The 27,152-nt window shown below is 38.6% G+C and overlaps 1 protein-coding gene across 4 annotated transcripts in view; it reads right to left on the bottom strand.

Annotated features, from left to right (window-relative positions):
- Positions 1-27,152, bottom strand: part of RAPGEF5 (Rap guanine nucleotide exchange factor 5) — a 261,457-nt gene that overhangs the window by 174,477 nt on the left and 59,828 nt on the right. For all 4 annotated transcript variants that reach the window (XM_035253670.3, XM_035253669.3, XM_017975260.4 and 1 more), the window contains exon 6: positions 14,025-14,091. In XM_035253670.3, the coding sequence (XP_035109561.2) occupies positions 14,025-14,091 (67 nt within the window). The remainder of the gene's footprint in view (positions 1-14,024; positions 14,092-27,152) is intronic.

Below are 27,152 nucleotides of genomic sequence, written 5' to 3'. Positions count from 1 at the left end.
AAGAAATGTGCATTAGTCTAATATCTCTTCCATAGCTAATTATCACTAATTTTACTACTTAAAATATTATTTTCTTATTATTTCATATTTGTGTAGGTCAAAAGTCCAGGTACAGCATGGCTCAACTGGGTTCTCTGCTTCTCACAAGGCCTCTTGTAAGGCCCAAAGCAAAGTACCTGCTGGGCTGCACTCCTTACTGGTAGCTCTGGGGGAGCATGTGCTTCCACACTCATCTAGGCCATTGACAGAACCCAGTTCTTATGTCTGTGGGGCTGAGGTACCTATTCCCTTGCTGGTTGTCACCTGTCCCTTGCTGGTTCCCAAGCTGCCTATAGCTCCTAGGGGCCTCTTTCTGTCTTTTGCACGTGGGCTCCTACATCTGAAAGCCAGCAATGACATAATGACCCCTTCTTAGCCTTAGAATTTCTTTCACCTTGCCTTCTGCCATTTCACTTTGACTCCCACAAATGCAAGTTCTCTCCTTTATTTTAAAGGCTCATATGATTAGACAGAGTCCACACAGACAGTCTAGGTCTGTAGTCTTAATTATATCCATAAAGCACCTTTTGACCTGTAATGTAATCTGTGCAGGTACCAAGTGGGGTATTTGTTTGGCGGACCATTTTACCCATCACAGAAAAACACAGATCTTGAAACTATCCCTCAATATCTCGTTAGGGACTTAAAGTTGCTAACAAAGCCTAGCTCTGGAACATGATTTACTTGCGATAAAATCTTCACTAGATCACACCAAACTCTTTCCCTTTACAACTTTCTCCTGTTGTGCCCCAAAGTCCCAGTCAGTGCCCCAAATCTGTCTCAAATTAACTCATTTATTTGCCTCCATTTTCACCACTGAGATGTCTCTCAAGTCTTATAATCTATCTAGAATGTTCTTTTCTTTCCCTTATCTAGTCAAAGCCTGCATTCCAGCTTCTGCATGGAGCTAACCTTAATTATAAAATGGACATAATTTTTCTGATTTGTTTTTTACATCTCATCACCACCACACAATGCATATAATCTGGAAAATGTATTATAATTTATACTTTTTTTAGTTTTAAAGAAAATCACTTTTTGTGTTTTTTGTTGGGTTATTTATGGTAATGTATGTTTATTTTTGAAATTTGGAAAATGTATAAAAACTGATGAAGAAAAATCACCCCCAGTCCCAGTGTCCAAAGAGCTAATCCTAAATTCACTCACTGCATGTAACATGATGTTAATTATCAGCTATGAGCTATAAAAATTGATGTATTAACCATATTATTTTCATCAATAGACAGTATATACCAGTAATGTTGGTTTTAAGAAAAATATTGGTATCACAGAATTGCAGGCCAGAAGTAATACAGAGGTCACCTACTTCAGCTCTATACTAGAAGCCTTAATCCCCCACACAGAATACAGAACATAAAATAATAAAACAACAAAACACACACTTCCATAGAACTTATTATGTACCTGGGCATTGTTCCAAATATTTTCCATGTATTCACTGACTTAATTTATTTGCATAGTGCCTTTTGTATCTGACCTGTAGTAACCTGCATAGATAAGCTCTTGAAAAAGTTCTGTCATTTTTATGAAGATGATCTAGAATAAGTTAAATTAATATGTGTACATCAGACCTCTTTCATGCATTTGTAATTTCTTACCCAGCTACATAGCCTATTCAAACCTCTTTACAAATCACTGAAACCTGCTACTAATATTCCAAATAATCCATAGGTTCTTTTGTTTTAAAGAGTAAAATTTTGTTATACAACTAGAAGAACCTAGTAATCGTTTTTTAGAAGGATTTAGTATCTGTTTTTAAATCTGTCTTTTGCCCATTCGATTCTCAGAACCCCACGTGTTGGTCCTGACTCTCAATACACAAAGTAGATTAAGTATTAATCTACTTAAAGAACTTTCCTACAAGTAGACGCTTTTTAAAAAGTTGAACTTTATTCCTTAATATTTCTTCTAATCCAAATTCAAATTAAATTAAAATGGTGCTTTAATTTTTTGTGATTGGCATAGGATCTATTAAATTTGAAAACTTGCTCTGTTATCTACCAAGATATACTATATTCTTATGCATAGTTTCATATTAGTATTAGCGGTAAGAGGATATTAAATGACATTTGTCCTGTGGTCTTAGCATTTTCATTGAAATCCAAAGTCAAAAACAATTGGTGAAAAGTGCTCAGACCTCCTAAAGATAGAGCTAGGTGCACCTCCACAGATTCCATTAGCCCTGAAGCAGCAAAATTCTGCAAAACCATGCTGGCAACTCTAATCCTTTTACCCACCTCAAGGAATTATGAGGGAGACTTGATTATTCAGGAGGGATCAGCAAAGATCATTTATTTAAAAGGAGTTGCTGGAGTGCTACAAGGATAGTCAAATATCATACATACTTATATAAACACTTCAAGCCAAGTGACAGGGTCTCAGTCACTTGAATTGGTTGGCATTTGTCCCTAAAGTCTGCTCTCATCTGTAAACGTCCAAGAGGGCTGGCAAATAGGGCATATGGAGGCAGAGGGAGAGAGAAGAGCTGTGTGCTGTGTTGGGATGGCCTCCGTTTCCAGGGTTTGACAGGACAGTAATGCCCTCGAATTTCCCATGTGCCAGCAGGAAGTTGGGTCTAGGTCATTTTGAAAACAGGCCTTTTGAAAAGGTGGGGTGACCCCAATAAAAGAAAACTGTGAGAAGGAAGCCAGAGGCTGGAGGGACAGTCCTAAAGTTTCAGAAAAAGAGGAACTGCTGGAGCCATGGAATTATAATCAGGAGCTCTTCAGACACAGGAATATACCAATCCACACAATGGCCCCATACCGAAAAAAAAGAGATTCTTGTTTTTTTAATTTTGTTTTGGTTTTTGAGAAAGAATCTTACTCTTTCACCCAGGCTGGAGTGCAGTGGCACGATTACGACTCACTGCAACCTCTGCCTCCCAGGTTCAGGCGATTCTTCTGACTCAGCTTCCTGAGTAGCTGGGATTACAGGCGCGTGCCACCACACCCCGCTAATTTTTTTTTGTATTGTTTTAGTAGAGATGGCTTTTCACCATGTTGGTCAGGCTGTTCTCAAACTCCTGACCTCATGATCTGCCTGCCTTGGCCTCCCAAAGTGCTGGGATTACAGGCGTGAGCGACTGCGCCCAGCTGAGAATTAAGAAATTTCTGCAACTCTCACACAGAGAACCTTGATGCCAGATAATAACTGCAACAGTCAAGAAAGACCTTTCTTGGTGTGGCGTCTCTTCCCCCTATCCTCTCAAACCCTGGCTCAGCCAGAAGCAGCACAGTGAAGCAGAGGAGGCGGGACAGCAGAGAAAAAATCAGAAAAATATGATGGGAAATGTCAACAAAGTCAACCCTGTCCCTTTGCCCAGGCTCAGGCTGGGGGAAAGGAGACGCTTTGAAGTGGATAAGAGATTGAAGCTCTGATATTAGACTCAAATGGACGTTTAAATATCTGAAGAAATGGAGACTGCTCTGAGAAAGCCGAAAAAAAGCTATGGATCTGCACAAAGATTCACCTAGGAGTGGGAATGAACCAGTCAGAACTAGTTTGAGGAAAATGGTGGAAAAGGGTAAATTTTTTCCTGCTTTTATCTTATCTAGACCAGTTCATTTAGTGAATCATTTATTTGTATATACTTGGTTTTATAATGAGAACAGAAACATATGGGTGTGAAAGCCATTTAGCTGTTATTTCTCTCTTAACTTTATCCCCCTTTCCTTGTTTTATGTCTGGGAATGTTTCTCCTACATCCTGACCTGATGCTGCGGTGTAAGTTTAATCTCTGACACCTAGAACGTCAGCCTAACTAAATTTCATTTAAGCGATCCAGGTGAGGAAGCAGTGCCGTATGAAGTTTAAAATTTAGTGAAGAAGAAAAAAAGAATATTGCCTGAACATATACTTCCGACTTGAAGAGCAGTTCTATAACTTCCTCTTTTGGTTTAGGATTGGGAGGGAGTGCAAATGTGAAAAATACGAATAAAATTACAGTCTACATTTTTACCTGGCAGACTCCCTGTTCTCTCTTGCTCTCTAAACACAAATAGGATTCCGGGGTCTCTGAGCAATTCTCTTATTTGCCATGGGTCTTCCTATTCTTATCTGTAATACGAGGTAATTGGAGAAGATGATTTCTTTCTTTTTTGAGGCATGGTCTGGCACTGTCACCCAGGCTAGAGTACAGTGGCTCGATCTGCAACCTCTGCTTTCTGAGTGCAAGCCATAATTCCAGCTCAGCCTCGAGAGTAGCTGGGACCACAGGTGCACGCCACCATGCCAGGCTAATTTCTGAATTTTTTATAGAGACAGGTTCTCACTTTGTTGCTCAGGCTGGTCTCATCTGGAGCTCAAGTGATCTGCCTACCTCAGCCACCCAAAAGGCTACACGCGTGAGCCACTGCACCTGGTGAAGAAGATGTTTAAAACTGTCTTCCCTTCTATCCTTTTTCCAAATAAACCAATCATGATGTTTTCAAACCGAAGAATTCCAATTAACTATATACCACTTCCTCATTTTAATCATGAGATACCCCACAGAACCTGTGGTGAGGAGCTACAATGTAGCCATTGCACCACTGAACTTAACTCAGCTGAACTAGCTGGCGGAGGTGAGTTGAATGAAACCAAGCTGCCTAACAGGGTTTCCTGGGTTAATTTAGGAACCGTATTCTCTTTTGCCATTCTAATGCATCTGACAAATATGTTACTACATAAAGCTTCTCATAGCACATTCCAATCCTCTTAGGAGCCTCACTGGCTATTTCTGTCTATTAAATCTCAACCTCTCCCTCTGCAATTCTAGACCTTGGACACTTCACTGCCCACCAGATGCACGGATTCTTTATTACTGCCTTCTATGCGTCACACACTTCTGCTAAACAGAAAAGATGGCCATTCCTCAAACATACCCCATCTTGGTTTTTTCACTCAGGCTATTCTAATTAGATTGCTGTTAATATCTTCTATTCATTCACACTCTCCTTTACATTCAAATATCATTCATGCCCTCCCCCCATCTCCAGGCAACCTATTTTAAAACCCTAACTGAGCACAATGGCTTTTTACTTTGACCTCCACAGCACTTTGTATTCACAACAGACAACCTTTATAGCTACGTACTTCTACGAAGTAAGCTTCTTGCAGACAGGGACCAAGCCGTCTTTTTTTCCCTCTGAATTCAAACAATGGAATCACAAGACCTGATAACCAGTCTGAATAAACTTCTAAACTGCTAAATCATGTAGCCATGTTTACCAATATTTTATACTTTCTAATAGGTTAAAAATTAAAATGCTATTTAATATAATTCCATGGACATCATTACATAAAATCTTCCAAATTAGGAGAGAATTCTACAATCACATTCAAAACCCAACCTGTTGAAATCTATTCAGTAAATATAAAATGTTTTAAGTGATGATAATGTGGAAAACTGTGCTTTCAACCCCATATATTATTTTTAATTAATATGGATTCTTAATTCAATATTTAATTAATATTGCCTGTCTCAAATGCTTCATCTCTCTAATGCAATAATTATACACCCTGTCATGTGAGATTGCAATGTGACAACATATGACAAACAGTATCAGAATACCTGTGCAAGGTAAGAACTCAACAAATATTAGCCATTCTTAGCCTCTTACCCATTTCGTTCTTGGTCATCTTAAATCAATAGCAGGCTAATGCATTAACAACTGCAAACAAGTCTCTTCAAAGGTTTCCCCACAAAGTTCATCTCTGTGCTGTTCATAACAGCAGAAGAGTGAAAATAACCACAATGTTCAAAATAGAATAAAATAATTTTAAATCTGTGTAATGGGATACCATAGAATCACTAAATATGTTGTGGCCAGTGCTTTTAGCTCTCAAAACATATTAAATAAAAAGTATAGAACACAAAGTAAAATATTTAGGGTTTTTCTTCCAAAAAAATTATTCTGTAAAAAAAAAAAAATACACACACACACAAACACACATGAAAAATGACCTAGCAAGTAATAAGTTATTTCTGGGTAGTTTCATTATAGGCACTTTTAAAATATCTGCATTAAAAACTGATAAAGTCTTTATATTCAAGTTAAACAATACAAATGTCAACTAAGTAAAAAGGAAACTGCAAAGCATAATCCATAGTACTGTTCTCTCACTGTCAGCCTTCTCATTTGACATTTACAAACACAGGAAATGAATTCACACTATTTCTACCCAGTAGCCACATAAAATGTCATTATATTCTAATTTTTACAACAATATAAAATAACAGGAACTAATTTAAAATTTGCCTTATTCCAACACCACCAAAAAATTCAAGTAATTTTCACTTTTTTTTATGCTTCCTGGTTCTTCTCTATATATGGACATACTATATAAAGCTATAACACTGAAGTATGCAAAACTTACATTTCATCTAAAGCAGCTATAAGAAGTTCTATTTTAAAGAAATGTACAAAGAAGAAGCCAAATATGAAACATTCGTGGATCCTTTTAATATACCTTTTAAAGCTCCGTCAGCTTCCCTCAGAGAGAATTTCACATTAACACTTCACAAACCCATGACTGTCAATATCCAAATTGAGAGTCAAATGGTATATTTCTATTTCCTGTCAATAAAAAGTCTATATTTTCCATGCGTATTGCTTATCCAAGTGATTTTCACCTCGGAAATAGATACTCAATACCATAATATACATGTTTGCAAACACACACAACCGTCTTCCCCCATTCCTAAGAGATTCATTGAGACATTTTACCCTTGAATGAATTCTGTACATTTACACCTTTCTGAACACATATTTAAAGATAAATTTCCCCCTACCCTGCATTGCTTTATTTCAATAGGCAAAACAGTATTATTATGCTGCTTACCAAAACCAAAGTCTCAGGGCTAGCATTAAAAATCAAGGGCCGGGCGTGATGGCTCATGCCTGTAATCCTAGCACTTTGGGAGGCCGACCCGGGTAGATGACAAGGTCAAAAGATCAAGACAATCCTGGCCAACATGGTGAAACCCCACCTCTACTAAAACTACAAAAATTGGCCAGGCATGGTGGTATGCACCTATAGTTCCAGCTACTATGAAGGCTGAGGCAGGAGAATCACTTGAACCCGGGAGGCAGAGGTTGCAGTGAGCCAAGATCACGCCACTGTACTCCAGCCTGTTGACAGAGTGAGACTCTGTCTCAAAAAAAAAAAAAAAAAAGTTACCACACAATCTGGGTAGATTTTGGTAGTTTCTTTGGAATTAGAAATAATGGCTAGGTAATTAATTTTTTAAAGTGTGTGTGTGTGGGCACTCACACACCTGTATATTATGGTATATGGGGCTCTATTGCCAGAATGAAGATTGAACATATAAGAATTTTTTATTGACAAGCAATAGAAATAGGCAGAACATATAAGAATTATTGACAAGCAAGAACATATAAGAATTTTTTATTGACAACCATAGAAATATACTATTCAGTGATCTATTTAGGTATTGACAGGTATAGGTTTGGGAGGTGTTACTCTAAGCTCCCACTGAAGGAAACAGAAGGAGCTTTAACCAGCATTCCACGTGGTCCTAGAGACAGACAGTCCATAGCCCAAGGCCTGCTGGATCAGGACAGACTGAAACACAAGGAGAGAAGGCAGTAACAACTCCTATGGCCCCTTATAAACCATAGACAAAAGTTGCTACCAGGATATGCTACAATTTCACTGGTGCTTCTTTAATGCTCCTTGGAACTAGATATGTCTTCTCTGGTCTCACTTGACACTTTCTCTCAAAACTCCATCTGCCTGGCCCTTCCCCAAATCATATAGTAGCTCTTAAGCCACTGGAAGGACTGGAGCCAGCCTAAGAATTCCAAGTAGGAATTTTATGTTCCCTACAAATGAGAAATATAAGGTAACAAGATGTTCATGATCCTGTGGCAGCCAGAAAGTAGGCTTGTCATTCACTGGGGGTGCAACTAACTTTTATTCTTTGAATAGACATGTCTGGTCAGGCTGTGATAGTCTAAGGGAATGGATTACCTAAACTTTATTTCTGCATTCTCCAGAAAGAAAAAGGCAGATAGCCAAGAAAAGTGGTGAGCAGTAAACCTGTTTTTTGCATTATATTTGTAAATGTGGTAGAAATCCATCACTTAATTGTGTTCATCACATACAGATGATCCTTGACTTATGATGGGGTCATATCCCAATAAACCCATCATAAATTAAAACAATCATAAGTCAAAAATTTGTTTAATACACCTAAGCTACTAAACATCTGCGTTTAGCCCAGCCTACCGTAAACGTGCTCAGAACAGTCACATCAGCCTACAGATGGCAGCACAGAGCATGGTGGAATGTACCGGTACCAGCTGTGTATCCTAGTGATCATGGAGCTGACTGGGTGTCTCAAGAGAGTATCCTACCATATATTGCTAGCCTAGTAAAAAATAAAAATTAAAAAAATTGAAGTACAGTTTCTACCAAATACGTCTCATTTTTGTGCCATCATAAAGTTGAAAAATCATTAAGTTGAACCATCATGGTCTGGACCATCTGTATTCAACATGACAAATCCCCTCCACTTTCACTCAACTAAGGTTAGTCTCAGTCCTTGCTAACTTGGCACACAGTCTCTTAAAGAAGTCTCTAAACTTCCCTTTTTAAAGATTCATCAAAACCCAAACCTCATGCTATTATGGAAGCAGTATCAATTTTAAAGTTTCCAGTCAAACAGTTGTCAATGTTATTAATTCCCGTCCGAAATAACAATTCCTGTTCAAAGAGGAATTTCTCCAACATATCAAATCCAAACTGTAGAGCCAAACTAGGGCAAACTAAAGGAATCCCTGCCATTTTACAACCTTTCTGGAGGAAGAAAAGCTATAGATAGAGTACTGTGAAAGATACACCCTTCAAAGAAAACGACGGAAAGTTCAGGTGAAAGATAAGAGACTTGACTGGCAACTAAGATTTTAGTCCAGTAGTATTTCTCAGAGGAGGGATGACTTATACCTGAAGATGCTATGAAAAGGAGTTTAAAACACACCACTAAATGCATCCAAGGCAGAGATCCCACAATAAAGTTGGATGAACCAAAGAAAATGAGCCAGAAGATAGAGAAGAACCATACAAATAGAAACATCTAAAAGGATAAAAGTCATAAACTGGGTCAGTTCTGACATGGAACACAAAGGTGTAAGAGTGCCTAGTTACATGATCCAAGAGTATCAAGTGTTTTTCTAAACCCCATGGATCTCTCTTCCTAAATTCTGAACACCTAATTTGTAATTTTAATTTATTTCTTAAGATACAGCCATAAATTTCCAACCCCCCCGCCCCCACCACCAGGAGGTTAATGTTTTATTTTAGACACTCAGACTCTCTTCTCTGTCACCATCTAAGTGATGGCTGACTTTATTGAATCTATCAGCACAGAGGACACATCACATGCTCCCTGTCCCTTTATAAGGGCCTTCCATATAACCATCTAACCAAATAGGCATCTAATATAAACAATGCATAACTTAGGCTAACTCACATTACCTCAGGTGTTTGACAATTAGACTATGAACAAAAATCACAAATTTCATTCAAACCCAGATGAGATGTTTTTGTCTTTTCTATTTCTACAATTTCCAACACAAAAACTTAGCCTTAAAAAACAAAAACAACCTAATAGGTTTTGTTCTGGTTCTTGATTTTAAGTAAACATGAGATGGAAGTCTAAAATACATTTTTATCTCCTATTTAAGAATGTTCATGTTTCTATTTCCTGTCTTTGGACACTTCCCAATCTCAGATCTTTTCAATGCTTCAAAGTTTAGCTGATTTCCTAAGTTTACATCCCTAAGAACTGCGGCTTTGAAAGTAATACAGAATTCACCATAAAAACTTCCCCATATTTACTTTAGGTTTGAGCAAGCAGACCCCTGGATTGTAATACGAATATCTTAATTCTGATCAATTCAGAATAATCTATTTGTCATAAACACTGGAAGAATTCATCTTTAAAAATAAAGCAATGCTCAGAACTTCAAGAGTAGAAACTGATGAGCTGTGTCATTCAAAGGCCCTTCTTGGCCTGCCAGCTTTATCACAGTCGATGAAAAGAGGTTTTCAAGTAAAAATGTATAGCCCCAGCAAATATTAGAAAGGAGGCTAAGGTGATAAGTTAGATAATTCCGAGAGCATTTTCGTAGACTTTACACAATGGAAAGGGTCTATTTTAGCCACATCCCTCTTCCTGAAGCTGAAAACTTCTTACAGACTTTCACTGTTTAGGTTTTTGTATGTCTGATACTTGGAAGGACGGCTCTTTAATAAAGACTACTAGAAACATGGCTGAAACATTTTAATTGTTCATGTTTATGTACATTTTAACAACCCTACATTTGACTGAATTATAAAGACATTTTTATTTCTGCACATGCACTGTCCTCTCATGTTCCTTCAATATGAAAATCCACATGTATCCTCTTCCAGAGTAAAATTTCAGGTAATATATTTTTAGATGACAGGACTTTTCCTGCTGATGAACTTAAGAGGGAACCAGGAAATAAACTATTAGGGTTAAAGAAATGAGAAATTTTCTAAGATAGTCATATGCAAAAATTCCACATTTGAATAAAAATGGTGAATATACAAGAGGGCACAGTTGACTGTACTACTGGAAACCACTGTCCACTTCCAATACCCCCAAAACACAGGCAACTCTCAACTCTCTGTTACAGATGTCGCTTCTGCTTTCCCTTGTCATGATTAGGGGACATGGTAGATGACAACTGTTCCTTGAGTAATGAATGTAAATATCTTTCTGCACATATCATCACCTACATAACAAAGTTTATATGCCATTGCCAACAGGAACAAACATGTTATGAAGAGGTGGACTCAGCTCCACTGTCCATTAACAAATGCTTCTAGAATCAACAATGGAATTTTAGAACTTGAAGGAACTTAGCAATTGTCTAGTCCAACCATTCAACTTGGCCAAGGTGAACCTGCTGAAATAAGAATCAAGGTCCTTAATCTCAGTACAGGATATTTTCAATATTACAGGCACATTGCCCATCAACTGAAGAGATGAAGTTTTCCTCTCTGCCATTTATTTTCATTTCTAAACACCACTCCAGCATCTTACCTCATTTTATTTAGCCTCTTAGCTTGGGGATTTTTCCGGTAAGATTATGTCAATTAAATCCATAGTGAACACTTTGCTGTCCATCCCGTCCTTTTCGGAGGCTCTTTTGAATGTGACCTTCATGCTATACACCATTCAGTTATTTCCATTTCCTCTCACTGTCCTCTCATCCCCCTATTGCCCTCGGCCTATGGCTGTTGCCCAGACTCTTATCTTCTACTCAGTTCGTCAATCTGCAACTTCTCTGGAACTGGCTTCCTTAACTTTAGCGCTGACCTCTTTGAGCTTCAGGCACTTGTCTCCAGATGTTTCCTGCATATTTTTATGTTCTTGTCTCCTCAAACGCAGCATAGCCCCCCAAATCACCTCTCTTACTGCATAAGTTACTCAACTTCCAAAGAGCATCATTGTGTCTCCAATCACCCAAGTTCAGACTTCAGTTATCACACCCCTCCTCCCTGGACCCATTCATACAGATTGTAAAAAATCCATTTCCTTGTGTTCCTTTTTGAATTCATCTTTCTTTTGGTTCCCATAAAAACCACCATAAACTAGATTTTCATCAGCCTCTAATCAGTATCCCTATCTTCAACTTATCTTCTTTCTTAAACATCTCCATCACGTTAATCTGTTGTTCAAGAAAATCTTTCATTTTTCTTAACCAGGACCTTCTTCTCTAACTTGGTGGGTCTACTCACTTTTCCATTGTACTGTCTCATTCCTATGTTTGCCCATAACAAATTGCACAGCTAGAATACACATCCTCCTAATCATCATCTCCAAATCCTGACCGCTTTCAATGGTGGTTCAAGTCCAGTGTCTGCAGTGAAGCTTTCTGTTATGGTCCTTGAATTTAAGACTTTACTTATTCATTACCTTTCTTGGTGCACAATTTCCAACTACTTTATATATTAGCTTTCAGAATATATCTGTCTTATCTTCTTGATATGGCTATAGGAACAAAATTATACATGTCTTTATCACTTTTGAAACTATTCCGATAAGTCTATTACATTATTTACTATATATATTTTTAATGAGGCATAGTAGTTAGAAGAATATCGTGATAAAAAATTCTGAGTTCTGATTTTTGCTTTGTTCTTTCTTGTTGAGTGACCTTAGGCAAGTTACTCAATAAGCTTTCATATCTATAAAACAGACATAATACCACTTACTTCATAGCGCTGTTATACAGCTTAGCAGAATGTTTATGTATGTGTGTGTATACACAAACACACAATGTTTACCATAGTTTTTGGCCCATAGTGAATGCTTTTTAAACAGATGGCTATTATAATTCTGCACTCCTTTTTGGTCAATATTTTAAACTGCAAAGGTCTAAATATGTTTTCATCAGATGCTGTCAAGATTCCATTTCATGTGTTTTACACCACTGATTATCATTTGATATGGTTAGGCTTTGTGTCCCCACCCAAATCTCATCTTAGATTGTAACCACCAGGTGTTTAGGGAGAGACCTGAGGGGAAGTGTTTGAATTATCGGGCAGTTTCCCCCATGTTGTTCTCATGATAGTAAGTTCTCACAAGATCTGATGGTTTTATAAGTGTGTGACATTTCCTCCTACACACTCTCACTCTCTCCCTCTCCTGCTGCCATGCAAGTTATACCTGCTTCCCCTTCCACCAAGATCATAAGTTTCCTGAGGCCTCCCCTGCCATGTGGAACTGTGAGTCAACTAAACATCTTTCATTTATAAATTACCCAGTCTCAAATAGTTCTTTAAAGCAGTGTGAAAACAAATGACTATACATATTCAGCAAAAAACTACTTTTCTGAGCAACATTCCAGAAAAGTAAGAAAGATACTTTCAATCTTCAAGCTATACTCAGTTGACAAGACCTGGTGTAAAACTCTGTACAGACCAATTTCATCCATACACATAATAACACAATCAAGCATGATTTTCAGCAATTATCATTTTAATAATGGAGTTGGAGCAAAACTAGATAATTTTTTGGGAAGGCTAGTAAAGTTTCCAAATAGTCAAGTTGCTGGGTACTGGTGTCATGACATAGGATTGCTAGAGCCTGTCAAAAACTGAAACTCAGGCTGGGCACGGTAGTTCACGCCTGTAATCCCAGCACTTTGGGAGGCTGAGGCGGGTGGATCACAAGGTCAGATGTTCGAGAGCAGCCTTGCCAAGATGGTGAAATCCCCATTTCTACTAAAAATACAAAAATTAGCCAGGCATGGTGGTGGGCACCTGTAATCCCAGCTAATTGGGAGGCTGAGGCAGGAGAATTGCTTGAGCCTAGGAGGCAGAGGTTGCAGTGAGCTGAGATTGCGCCGTTGCACTCCAGGCTGGGCGACAAAGCAAGACTCCATTTCAAAATAAAAACAAAACTGAAACTCAAGGATTAGTGACCACAGTCAGCTTTTCCTATGAAGAAACCCATGAACTTTCCTTCAACCAACAAGGCTATAACAAAGTCTAATCAATGGCTTTAAAAAAAAAGAAAAGAAAATGTTGCAATGTGGTACATTAAAATACCAGCAACTCGGCCTTTTTTGGCTGAAGTGATTCTTTTTTCCCCCAATGAAAGAATCTTTTCGCCTTTGTGCAGCAGGTCACAACTTTTCCTAGGTTGGCTCATACTGTATTTAAAAAATCAGATACTACACCTCCACCTCCACAAAGGTTGCAGGAACTTTCCACCAGAAATATCTACAATATTGCAAAGGGAGGCTTCATCTGCATACAGAAAGTTCAAGCCATTGTCTCCCCCTGCCTTGCCTCATACCTTTCACAATGACGAGCAGCCACAGGGAGAATCTCTAACACCACCACTCGAACAGCTTCCCCTCTAGGATCCCGGCTTCATTATTTTTGTACCCCTAGGCAGGAAAATTGCATGGTCTTACCGCAGATGTTAGACGAGCAAGAATTTCATCACTGCTTTCTTCCGAGTCTTCAATTTTCTGATGAGACCTTTGAAAAAAGAACAAATTACATTTCATCTTTCGTTGCTCAAATTTATCTACCAAGTTAGGAGAAATAAAGGGCAAATGATGACATTATTATTGTACTAGCAAAAGTACTCATGCAAATAATGAAGACTGTGTCAGTAACACCATAGGAACATAATCCTCTTGCAGGCCAATGTTCTTACAAAATCAATTAGCAAGAACCTCTTTACAGTGTACCAATTGAATCCTGAGGATAGGGTATTACTCATCCCATGACATAGCAGAATAACCCTGACATGACAGTTTTACATATAGAGGCTTGCACAGAAAGTAGATACAAATAAAAGGTGGTTAAGTGCTGAAATTCCCTCTAAATCTAAATGAAATCCAGATTTTGAAAATATGAAATGTGGATTTTCCACTACAATTGAGTCTTAGCCAAAACAAACTCACTATGAAAGGGTGTATTATAGGCCTAATACCACTATGGGAATTATGAGGAATACAAAACACTGAAGTTTTGCATTTCTTTGTATATGCTTTCTCAAGAGACTACTAAGAAGCTAAGAATATTATGCATGTGTTGAATAAGATGCTAAGAATATTATGCATGTAATAAATAATAAGATGTGTAACAATGTAAGATCAGTTTGATTGTTTAGGGAAAACAATCTTTTTAAGTTAATTCATGTAAAAGGTTTCACCAAATGTATATTCTAACATACAAAATTATCTACTTCTTAAAAACATTTTTCCTAGTTTGGTCAAAGGAAAAAAACTGACCAATGCCAAGTGAACATTAAAAAATTGTCTCCAAGATCTATTTCTACAAGCAATCCCTTTCAATATATGCTGTAGACATGGGGGATTGGAGGTACTGCCCCACGGAGCAGCGTTATCAGCATCACAGTCCAGTGACGGATTTCAATCTCAGTAACTGCAGTGTGCCAGCTGGAATGCCAGCCTAATAGGGAGGGGGGCTTCTCCCAGCTCACAGGACAGCTGAGAAGCAGCTCATTAAGAAGGGAAAAGCCAGTTGGATCAATTCTGGCACTGCCTTCTTGTTTCTGTAAATGTTATTAAACCCTTTTCCAGACAGAAAGCCCCACACTTCAAATCACAGCAATGTATTACAAACCACTGCCTTTACAAAAATTGCAAGGTACAGATATGAAGCGGTGCTGAGGTTGTCAAACAACTTAAGCGCTCATGCAGCAAAGTGTTTGAGACTCTTGCTAACAATCTTCCCAATAATAACTGTGGGAACTGAGCATTATAACTTGGGATTGTTTTTTTAAAAAGGTGACCTGGATGATGAGTATTTCAAACAAGCTTTATTATTAAGATTCTCTGCACAAGGCTTCTGTAGTTACACTGAGAAGAGATTAGAAACACTTTATAATCTCAACCAGCAAACCAGATTTACATGATTAAGCAGAGGTGACTGGACACGAAATTAAGAACCAAAGACAGTGGAGACAAGAGAAGCAAACCAGGGCTTCTGCTGCTTTGTCTGCGTCTGTAGTGGTGCATGGGCTGGTCATGCCTTTTCCTATTTCTCAGACCCCAACAGACACTGGAAGCATTAGTTAATGGGCATGAGGTATTTTGCGCTAGCACAGATTATTTCATGAATCTGTTTTCAACAAGCTGCTGAAAGTAACTCAAAATTCCAAGAGATGCTCTTGTGTATGAGACTGATAATGGCTATTTCATAACTAATGGCTGAGTTGCAGCTGTTTTAGTGACAAATAATTTACTCCCTGTTCAGAAGCAAAACCGTCTTTCATTGATCTTCCAGCACAAAACATACTTATGTAAAAACATTTCTTAAGGAAACATGTGTAAGAGGGACAGAGTGATGATCTCCCAAGAGCTGTACCACAGCCCAGATCCCATTGTCATCACCTCAATCACCAAGATTTATGCCCAGAACTCCCAAGTGTCTCTCTAGATTCTGGCTCTCCCCTGAACTTGCCATGTTTTTCCATCTGCCTTCAAAGTGGCTGTATGTGGCAATTCCAGGAAATTTATCTTCACCCGCATGGGGACCTTACAGGCTAATTCAACCTAACTGACACTGAATTCCTCTCTCACCTCCTGCCCTCCACTCTCCCCTTAGAATCATGGTTTCTGATCACCCTAAAGCCATCCCTTACCTCCTCACTCCCAGTCTTTGGGCAGTCACCAGATCTTCTCACTTCCCTTCCTTCCCTACCAAGCCTCGCTGATAATCTGGGCTCTCAGCTTCGCTTGAACAAATTATTTTAACCACCTCTAACAAGCTTGTCTCTGACTTCTCTTCTTGTACCCAGATGGCTACAGATACCAGGATCACCTTTCTAAAACCCAGATCTGGTCCTGCTCTTCCCCAGACTCCAAACCTTCAGGAATTTTCCTCACTGCCCATTGAGGGCTCTAGAATTTGGAAATGTTCTTCCTTTCCTGCTAACATACCCAGGCCCTGCTGCACCAGCAGGCATCTGTACCTCACCTGGTGTAAAGGAAGGTCATGAGGGCAGGACTAGTGGTAACAGGCAATGGTGGAAGAGCCTGCAAGGGGGAAAGAAGAAAGAAGGCAACACTCGGCCACTCTCCTTTCTCCTTCACCACTACGCTCACTTTTTACCTTAAACTCCCTCCTCAGCTCTAGGCCAAAATGCCCCAAAATACCAGGCTCTCTTTCTCCAGCAAATGTATCTTTTACAAAATTTAAATACATTCCGTTTTTATGTATGTAAACACTCTTCAGTGCAACCCAGGAAAAACAAAGTTCTCACTGATCTGATCGAAATAAATAACAAAACAGATGCAGCAGAGGAAAATCAAGTATAACACCTGCATGTTTTCCATTATTACTAAAGGGGGCTGTGCTGCTCAGTGAATGAGAGAGAGAGAGAGAGAGAGAGAGAGAGGTGGGGGGGGCTGTGAGTCTAGTTTCTCAGTGATTAGAGAAAGAAAATAAAGAAACTCTTACTGGAATCAGCAGGTAATGACAGTGACAAGTGACATAAGACAGAAAGAGAAGAGAAATGGAGTGACCCCTGGAAGGAAGATCCATCCCTGAGGGTTTATGCAAATAGATGCTCTCCTTTAGGAATCCCCCAGGTTACCTTTTAAGGTCTCTGCTTACCAACACCCCAAGCTAGATCTGGTAATTCTCCAGGGGAGAGTGCTGAGTCCTGGTGCTCTAGCCAGATGTCTCTATAAGTTTGAGAGGTCTGCCATATCTAAGGGTGTCATTGTGAGGATACAGAGATGACAAAAACCAATGGTCCTCCACTCACGTCCCTCTAATCATCAAACTGGATGCATTATCATTATGCCCACTCCCACCCAAAAGGAAAATAACAAAAGCCTTTCCTATAGTCTTCCTCACCTTAATTGATGGCAACTCCATCCTTCCAGTTGGAAGTCATCCTTGAACCCCTTTCTCTCATACTCTGCCTTGTGTCCACCATGAAATCTTATTGGCTCTTCCTTCAGGACATCTCTCTCACCTGACCATGTCTCACCACCTCCATCACTACCACTATGGGCCCAGCCACAACATCTCTTACCTGGACCCAGGAGCCAGCGTAGTCTTGCTAAGATGTACGTTAGTTCACGATACTCTACTTAAAATCCTTGAATGACTTCCCATCTCACTTAGCATATAGCCAAGATATTTTTGTATTTGAAAATAGGTAATTAATGAAGATGATATGTATCCAAGGTGTACAACATGATTATTTGTGAATACACTGTGATGATTAGCACAATCAAATTAACACACCCATCACCACTCATGCTGTACATTAGACCTCTAGAACTTGCTCAGTTTATAAATGAAACTTTGTACCCTTTGATCAACATCTCCCTATTTCCCCTACCCATGATGTCTATATTCTGGACAAGTCTGTTTTGCTTAACAAAGCAAATTCCTATGGAAAAAAGAAGAAGTGGGATGGTGGAAGAATGAGAATTAGATTTTTCTGGAGATCTCTGATATCATCAACACAAACACTTGTTCACCTTCTCAGGAGAAGATAATTTTTCACAGCATCCAGCTACTAGTTATGCTTGCAGAAAAAATGTGCTAAACAGGAATAAATTGTGAATGTGAAAGGTTTCATTAAGAGTCCAGAGTGTATGGTTGTAGATTAATCTAAAATGAGTAAAATTAAATATTACTGATACTGTTTCTCATATTTGATTTTGAGGACTTGAGTATTAATGTTTAATATTTAATTAGATGGTTCTATTTCAAACGCTAATATAATCAGGCCTAGTTCTCCAATTTTTGCTAAAATTCCTGTACTACTCTTAAATATAGATGTACTCTGATAAAGATAAGCAATCTGTTCCCACACCTGGAAGAAGCCTTGTCTATAAACAGTGGAAATTTTGAAGGACTCAGTGTTTCTTTGGGAGAGGAGGTAATGAGTAATCACAAAGACTAGGACTAGCCGATTTCATAACACTTTTTTACAAAAACAGTTTAAAGTAATAAGTGGAAATGTTCTTCACTTATAATGCCAATACAAATCTTATGCCAAGTTTCATCACAAAAACTTTTTGAGAAATATTTAAAAAAAAAAAGTTTGTTGACCCACGTGGTATTTCCTCCTCTCCAAGTGTCATGAGGATGTGATGAGGAAAAGTTAAGAGTGCAAAGGGTAGGCTTGGGACATCGGAATAGCAGACTTGAACTTAAGCTCTCCAGCCAGAGAGTGTGAATCCATCACCACTTCAGAAACTAAGGAGGCCAAGGGATGTCTCATGTTGCTAACAGATGTCAGGTAGAAAGGAAAAACCAGGTGGGATAAGGAGAACAAAGGAAGCAGAGGTGAGGGGTTGGTGGAGGTGCTATTTTGTGTAGGGTGGTAAGAGGAGACAGGTACCTGAATTTTGGGAACCATCACCATGACACGATATTAAGTACATGACTGGGTGAGGGCACATCCAAAGTGAGAGCAGAAAAATAAGAGAAGTCCAAGACTGACCTCTACTGTGTTTAGAGGTCACTGCTTCAAATTGTAGGTTTCATTATTTAGGAACAGCCCAGTCTGAATAATCTGAGGCCAACAGATCAGGAGACAACTGGAACTAAAAAGACAGTTTTTAACTCACAGTTCCCCAGGGGAGGGGGCATGACATACCAGGAGGGGCCACACAGGAAGGCACCAGTGTCAGTCAAGAGGCAGAGGACATGGGGGAAAATGTGGGAAACCTTTACTGTGGTTTCCCCAGAACACAACAGGTGAGGCCTGCCTGAGGATGGACTGTTCTTTACTATCAGCGGCTAAGTTCTTTACTATCTCTAGGAATGGCTATTCCTGGGATAGGCAGTCTCTCCAGGGTCAGCAAGGCCCCAGATGTCAAAGCAATGAAACACAGTTAGTACAATCAGGAAAAGGAAGAATTAGCAAAGGAGCCTTAAAAGCAGCAGCTGGCAAGGCAGAAGAACCAAGAGATGTTATCCCAGGGGACAGTTGGAAAAACTGCTCCTAGGAGGACATGATCAATTGTGCCAATGCTGCTGACATGTCAAGTAAGATGAGGACTGAAAAATTAACCACTGCATTTGGCAACATGGAAGACTTTGCTAATCTTGACAAGGTTGACTTCAGTGGAATAGTACTGTTGAAAGCCTGAATGGAGCAGATTCAGAAAAGAATAGAAGAGGTAGAGAAAGTAACCACAAACATCTTTTGAAGAGTTTTGCTGTAAAAGGGAACAGAGACATTGTGCAGCAGCTAGAGGGAGACATAGGGAAATATCAACACATGCTGAAGAGAACAATCCAGTAGAGAGGAAAAAGCTGACGAAGCAGGGAAAAAATGAGAATTCAGAAATGAGATCCTGGAGTAGGGGTGCAGAGATGGGATCAGTACACAATGTGAGGGGAAGTGACCTTAAATAAGAATGCATCCATTCTTATCAGGAGCAAAGACAGAGTCCACCAATATAGATGCAGGCAGATTGACAGATTTGGTAAATAAAATAATGAGGAAGATGGTTTTAAAAATGTTCCTTTCAATGAAATAAAAAGCAAGGAAAAAGAGGTAAGAGGGGAGCAATTGTGACAGAGTTTTCTAGGAAACTGAATTTATCAAGAAATGAACAGGACCAGCCAGCAGCACTGAATATAAAATAAGACTGATCATCCTTAGACTCCTTAACGAACCACCTCTTCCATCTACCTTTAAAATCTGACAGAACAAGATGCTAGACGACCATGGTCAGTGATGGTGGAAGAGAGAGAAAGTATTTATCCTGTGATTTTCTATGTATATAACTATATTGTCTGCAAAGAGAGATGGCTTTCGGTTTTCCTCCAAATATGTGCCTTTTATTTCTTTTTCTTGACTTTTTGCACTGGCTGGAATGGAAGAGATGCTACTAAGAGAAGATATATTAGCCTTGTTCTCAGTCTTAGTAGGAAATGATTTAGTCTCTCACCATTAAGTATGATGCAAGCTATGGGTTTTATACAAAGTCTTATCAGATTGCGGAAGTTCTCTTATATTTCTAATTTTCTGAGAATTTTTATCATGAATGGGTATTAAATTTTCTCAAATTCTTTCTCTGCATCTATGAAATTTATCATATAATTTTTCTGCTTTTAGTCTGTGAATATGGTGAATTACATCGAATGATTTTTGAGTGTTGAGCCATTCTTGTATTCCTGGGATAAACTCCCCTTTTTCATAATGTATTTATAATTTTTATATGTGAGAAAGATTGTGTCTATACTAATGAGTCATATTAGTCTGTTGTTTTCTTTCTCTGAAATTTGTCATGACAGTGCTGGCCTCATAAAATGAATGTGAAACAGTCACTCCTCTTCAATTTTCTGGAAGAGACTGTATAGAAATGATATGATTTGTCTGGCCATACAACCCTAAAAGTGCCCGATCTTGTCCCACATCAGAAGCTAAGCAGGATTGGGCCTGGTTAGTACTTGGTTGGGAGAAATAACATAACTTATTTTTTAAATGTTTGATTAAATCTGACAGTATATCCATGTAAGCCCATAGTTTCCTTGTTTGAAGGTTATCAACTACAAATTCAATTACTTTAGTGTGCATCGTTCTATTCAGATTCTTCTTGAAGGACCATAGGTAGTTAATGTCTTTCAAAGAATTTGTCCATTCCACCTGTTTTCAAATTAATGCTCATATAGTTGTTCATAATATTCATTTGTTAGCCTTCAAATGTAAGTCTGCAGTGATATTCCTGCTTTAATTCCTGATATTGGTAATATGTCTTTTTGTTTTCTTCAACAGTCTGGTTAGAGATTTAGTACTTTTTTTTGTTTCAAAGAACCAACTTAGTTTCATTAGTTGCTTTTTCTAATTTATTTTCACTTAAATTGATTTTTGTTATCTTTATTAATTCTTTCTTTCTGCTTGTTTTGGGTTTGTTTTTCTTTGGCTAGCTTGCTGAGATGGAAGCCCTCATCATTGATCTAAGACATTTATTTTTTCCTAACATAAGCATTAAAAGCTATTGATTTTCCTCTAAGCATTGCTTTAGCTGCATCTCACAATTTTGAGCATATTGTGTTTTAATGTACAATCTATACTAAATATTCCCTATTTCCTTTGGGACTTCCTTGTTCAGCCATGAGTTGCTTCAAAGAATGCTGATTTCCAAATAGTAGATTTTATAAATATCATTTTACCTTTAAATAAATTATTATATATGCCTCTTTATCCTTCCCCAATTATCTTTTGTTAGTCATAAGATGTATTACATCTACAACACTGAAAAGCCTACCAAATGTTTCCTTTCAATAGTCATATATATTTTTTAATTAAAATTAAAATGCCTTTGATTTTTATCTAAATATCTACCACTTACATAGCTTTTCCTTAATTCCCAAATTTCCAACTTTCCCTCTGATATTGTTTCTATTCAACCTGAATATTTTCCTTTAGATTTCTTTAAAAAAGGTCAGCTAGTAATAAATTCTGTTAATTTTCCTTCATCTGAGAATGTCTATTTCACCTCCCTTTTAAAAGACTATTTCATTGTAGAGGATTGACAGTTCTTTTCTCTCTCACCCCACCCCATCTTAAAGACTTTCATCCACTGTCTTTAACCACTTTACCACTGGCCTTCATGGTTTCTAAAGTAAAACCACTATCATTTAAATCATTACTCCTCCTGTAAGTAACGTCTCATGTTAGTCTAGCTGCTTCTAAGATATTTTCACTATTTGTTTCTTAGTTGTTTATGAAGTGTCTAAGAGTGTGTTTCTCTGAGTGCTCCTGTTTGGGGTTCACTGGACCTCTTAAATCTACAGATTTGTTTCTCACTGAATTTGGGAAGCTTTTGGCCATTACTTCTTTAAATGTTTTTTTTTCTGCACCATCTCTTTGTCCTCTCCTGGGATGCCAACATGCATTAGACTTTACAATACTGTCCACCAACTCCCTAAGACTATTCATCTTTTTCAATGTTTTGTTTTTCTTTTCCTGCACACTGGATAATTTATAATCTATCTTCAGGTCACCTCTATTTTGCTATTGAGCCAATTCAACACATTTTTAATTTCAGGTATATTTTTCAGTTCTAAAACTACATTTGGTTCTTTATTTTTTATATTCTATTTGACTAAGAACTTCCATCTTTCTATTCATTTGAAATTTGTTTACCTAATGGAGCATAGTTAAAATAGCTGTTGTCAAGTCTCTAATAATTTCAATATCTGAGTCATCCCAGGGTTGACATTTCCTTTGACAAATGGTCATATTTTCCTGGTTATTTTGTGTCAAGTAAATCTGTATTGTATCCTGGCCATTTAATTTTTTAATTTTTTTTTTATTATACTTTAAGTTCTCGGTAGTGCATGTTTGTTACATAGGTATACACATGCCATAGTGGTGGTTTGCTGCATCCATCGCCCTGTCATCTACATTATGTATTTCTCCTGATGCTATCCCCCAAACCCTCCACCCTCTGCTATTCCTCCTCTATCCACCCCCAGGCCCTGGTGTGTGATGTTTCCCTCCCTGGGTCTGTGTGTTCTCATTGTTCAAAACCCACTTGGGAGTGAGAACTTTCGATGTTTGGTTTCCTGTTCTTGTGTCTCATCAGTTTGCTGAGAATGATGGTTTCCAGTTTCATCAGAAGAAACTCATCATTTTTTATGGCTGCATAGTATTCCATTGTGTATATGTGCCACATTTTCTTGATCCAGTCTATCACTGATGGGCATTTGGGCATCCAAGTCTTAGCTATTGCAAACAGTGCTGCAGCAAACATATGTGTACATGTGTCTTTATAGTAGAATGATGTATAATCCTTTGGGTATATACCCAGTAATGGAATTCCTGGGTCAAATGGTATTTCTATTTCTAGATTCTTAAGGAATCGCCACACTGTCTTCCACAAAGTTGAACTAATTTGCACTCCCACCAACAGTGTAAAAGCATTCCTATTTCTCCACATCCTCTCCAGCATCTGTTGCCTCCTGATTTTTTAATGATCGCCATTCTAACTCGTGTGAGGTGGTAACTCAATGTGGTTTTGATTTGCATTTCTCTAATGATTAATGATGAAGAGCTTTTTCTCACATGTTTCTTGGCTGCATAAATGTTTTCTCTTAAAAAGTGTCTGTTTGTATCCTTCGCCCACTTTTTGATGGGGTTGTTTTTTTCTTGTAAATTTGTTTATGTTCTCCACAGATTCCTGATATTAGCCCTTTGTCAAATGGGTAGATTGCAAAAAATTTTTCCTATTCTGTTAGTTTCTGGTTCACTCTATTGATAGTATTTTTGGCTGTGCAGAAACCCTTAAGTTTAAGTAGATTTCATTTGTCTATTTTGGCTTTTGTTGCCAATGCTTTCAGTGTTTCAGTCATGAAGTCTTCGCCTATGCTATACAGCCTCAATGATTCCAACTGCAGTTCAGTTTTCAGTGCCTTTTCTATAGCACCTAGGTCTGTCCCACAGAAGTACAGCTCAGGAGAGAACTCACATTTGTGTAGTTTATATACAAAATTAATGAATCCCTTCTGTAGGTCGCCCCTCTCCTGGATTCCCCTACACTCTCAGGCTAGCTGGGTCCCCTCTGCCTGGTTCTGACCAAAAACAAACAGGGTTTCTCCTTGTCTATTGTCTGCCTGCACTACCACCACCACAGAGCTCTGAACCTGGGACAAACCTATATGAAAAAAGGAGAATCAAGACAAGAATTTCCCCACCCACCCCACCCCACCCAACCACATTCTTCAAAACCACAGGGGCCCATTTTCCTGATTCTTCTTGCCCGAAAGATGAGGTTTCTACTGGAGATTTTGACAATTGTGCCACCACTGACCCACCGCTCTACAGCTGGGGCCTCTGCCTTTGAGGCAAAGTTGCGAAATAAAAGTAACAACAAAAAGGGAAAACTCACACCTAGTAGGTCACTTTCCCAAGGTTTCATGTCATTCCATAATCTGCTTGCTTTCATTTACTTTTCAGAGGCCTCAGGTAATTACTGTTTATATTTTATCTAGAGGGTTCAGCTGTAATCAATACAACAGATAGGCTGTAGGAGACTTATAACATCTTGGCCTGAACCTGCAGCTCCATCAGTAAGTTATTTTTCATAAGACTCTTCAATGGAATTCATGATTATCTTGCCATAGTTAACATCTCATAAACAAGAAGCCAAAAAGTCAAGGTTTGCAAGGGGAAAAATTAAGAGTAGACAGGCCGAAAATATGCACATCAGTTATATTCTTAAATGTAATAAGATAATAAAAACATATAAAACACAAAAGACAGGAATAACTCATAATAAAAACTAATTTTCTTTTTTTTTTTTGAGCTGGAATTCAATAGTGCGGTCTCAGCTCACTGCAACCTCCGCCTCCAGGTTCAAGTGATTCTCCTGTCTCAGCCTCCTAAGTAGCTGGGATTACAGGTGCACGCTGCCATGCCTGGCTAATTTTTGGTATTTTTAGTAGAGATGGGGTTTCACCATGTTCTCCAGGCTGGCCTTGAATTCCTGAGCTCAGGCAATCCACCCACCTTGGCCTCCCAAAGTGCTAGGATTACAGGTGTAAGCCACTACACCCAGCCATAAAAACTAATTTTCAATAGTTGGGAAGAGCTGAATATTCCACACAGTAATTACAGATTTTTTATGAAGTTTGAAATGACCTGTACAAAATACTTTCATCTCTCAAAAAATATTTTTGTTTTTTTCTCCACAGCTTCAGAACCTTTGTGATAAGCTCCCAGGTACCACTTGTGGCACATGACTTCCCAGCTTATTATCTGTATGAACTGAGCTCAACCCATTAGTCGCTGAAGGCCTTACATTATTTACACATTGTCATATCCTTCACAGGGCCAAACACAGTACTTCACACAAAGCTTAAGATCAGTAGATGACTGGTGCATAAGTCACTCTGCAGAGTACTGGTGACAAGTGGTTGTCTTTTCCCAGACACTTTGCTCCCTGTTCCTCTTCCTCACCTAAACATTAATAGGAGTAAATTCAATGATCTTGTAAATCCCTCTTGAATACAAATATGTATAAAGATAAATTTGTAGACTTTTCAGAAGTGTCAACCAAGTGGCGATAGGCAACATGTTTGACAAAATCTTTTCATCACAGTAACATTAGCCAGTCAGGATGGAGAGGTGGCTGTTTCAGCAGAAGCCATGTGGCTGAACAAGGTGTCTATGGGAGCCACAGCCAGACCTCAGGAGCATCAGCAATGCCAATCAGCCAGGTGGGACCTCTAGGAAGGCCAATCAGCCAGGTGGGATCACCAGGCATTAATCAAGCTGAGACAGATACCCAACGTACACCAGTCCCATGCTCCAACGGCAAACACCAACAGCATGCCAAGAACAGTTATACTTCAGGGGCACAAGGGGGCTGGCTGCCCATCCACTCAGAAGACCAGTGAGGATGGAAAAATGCCTACTCTGACAGGAGAGCCTCTCCCTGTCCTCCCCTGCCAAGGTCAAGGTGCCAAGGCCACTCGCCAAGTACCTGCAGAGGCTACCTTGAGAAACAGGGAGACATACAAATACTGGCCTCTTTTACTAAAGGACACTAAAAAGTTAAATAGAGAGATGTTTTAAATTCCTATATTAGAATAATTTTACTAAAGGATGCTTCTTCCCTGCTTCCCTTTTCCTGGCCATTCAGCAGGATGGAGGTTCATATAGACAAACATCACATCACTTAGAGAAAAACAAAGAAGCTACATTTTCTTTCCATATTTGAGTGTAATATGAGTTACATTTTAGCAGTCCTGTCTTAATCACAGCATAAATGTTAACTGTTGTGTAAGTGGTAGGATACAGTTTTATGCATTCGAGCTTCATCGAGTTTGTCTATTCAAAGCCCTACCCACTCGCACCCCTAGCAAGCTGGGAGCTGCTATAACCACAGCTGAATTAAAATTGTCAAGTTCCCTCACAGCCTAAAGGCCCAAAGCACCTTACTAGTCCCAAGGGAATTATTAGGCTGCCTTTTCCTACACTGTTATTTCATCATTCCTCACTGATTCTTCCCCGACTCTCTGCTTAAAATAAAAGTTAGAAACCGTACATTCTGGGTAACTTGATTTGGCTCTCTGTTGGACGGAGATATCATGACTGTTCTTTTTTTCTCCAGAGATAGTACCCTTGACAACAAATTCAGTCACTTTTTTTTTCTAATTATCTATTCAGTTTGGGTATAAAAGTTATTTTGTATAAAATAGAAATTCTGTTTCTTCAAAGTAGCTTGTAGCAGCTTCATTTCACCCCCTGCTTTAAAGATTCTTTTTTAAATGAGAAAAATCTCCATTCCTTTCTTATTTTTAGAAATGCATTTGTATAGAACAAAACTGTGTTTACATAGAGACATTAAACAGTTTCCTTGAATTATTTTGAAGACACTTAGAAGATAGCAAATTAGAGGGGCCTAATGTAGATAGGCTCACACAGGTAGATATCAGTAGCCTTTAAATATCAAAAAGATTATTAAAACACACACAAAATTGAGTTTTCAACACATGAATGGACAGAGTAAGAATCAACAGGGCACTTGAATAAAATAAAAATGAAGCAACATAGAACTAAGAGTGACATGGAAGCATGG

The sequence above is a fragment of the Callithrix jacchus genome, chromosome 11 (genome assembly GCF_049354715.1).
Source record: "Callithrix jacchus isolate 240 chromosome 11, calJac240_pri, whole genome shotgun sequence".
Taxonomy (NCBI): domain Eukaryota; kingdom Metazoa; phylum Chordata; class Mammalia; order Primates; family Cebidae; genus Callithrix; species Callithrix jacchus.
The sequence above is the reverse complement of the archived record's forward strand: the minus strand, read 5'-3'. Positions and strand labels throughout refer to the sequence as shown.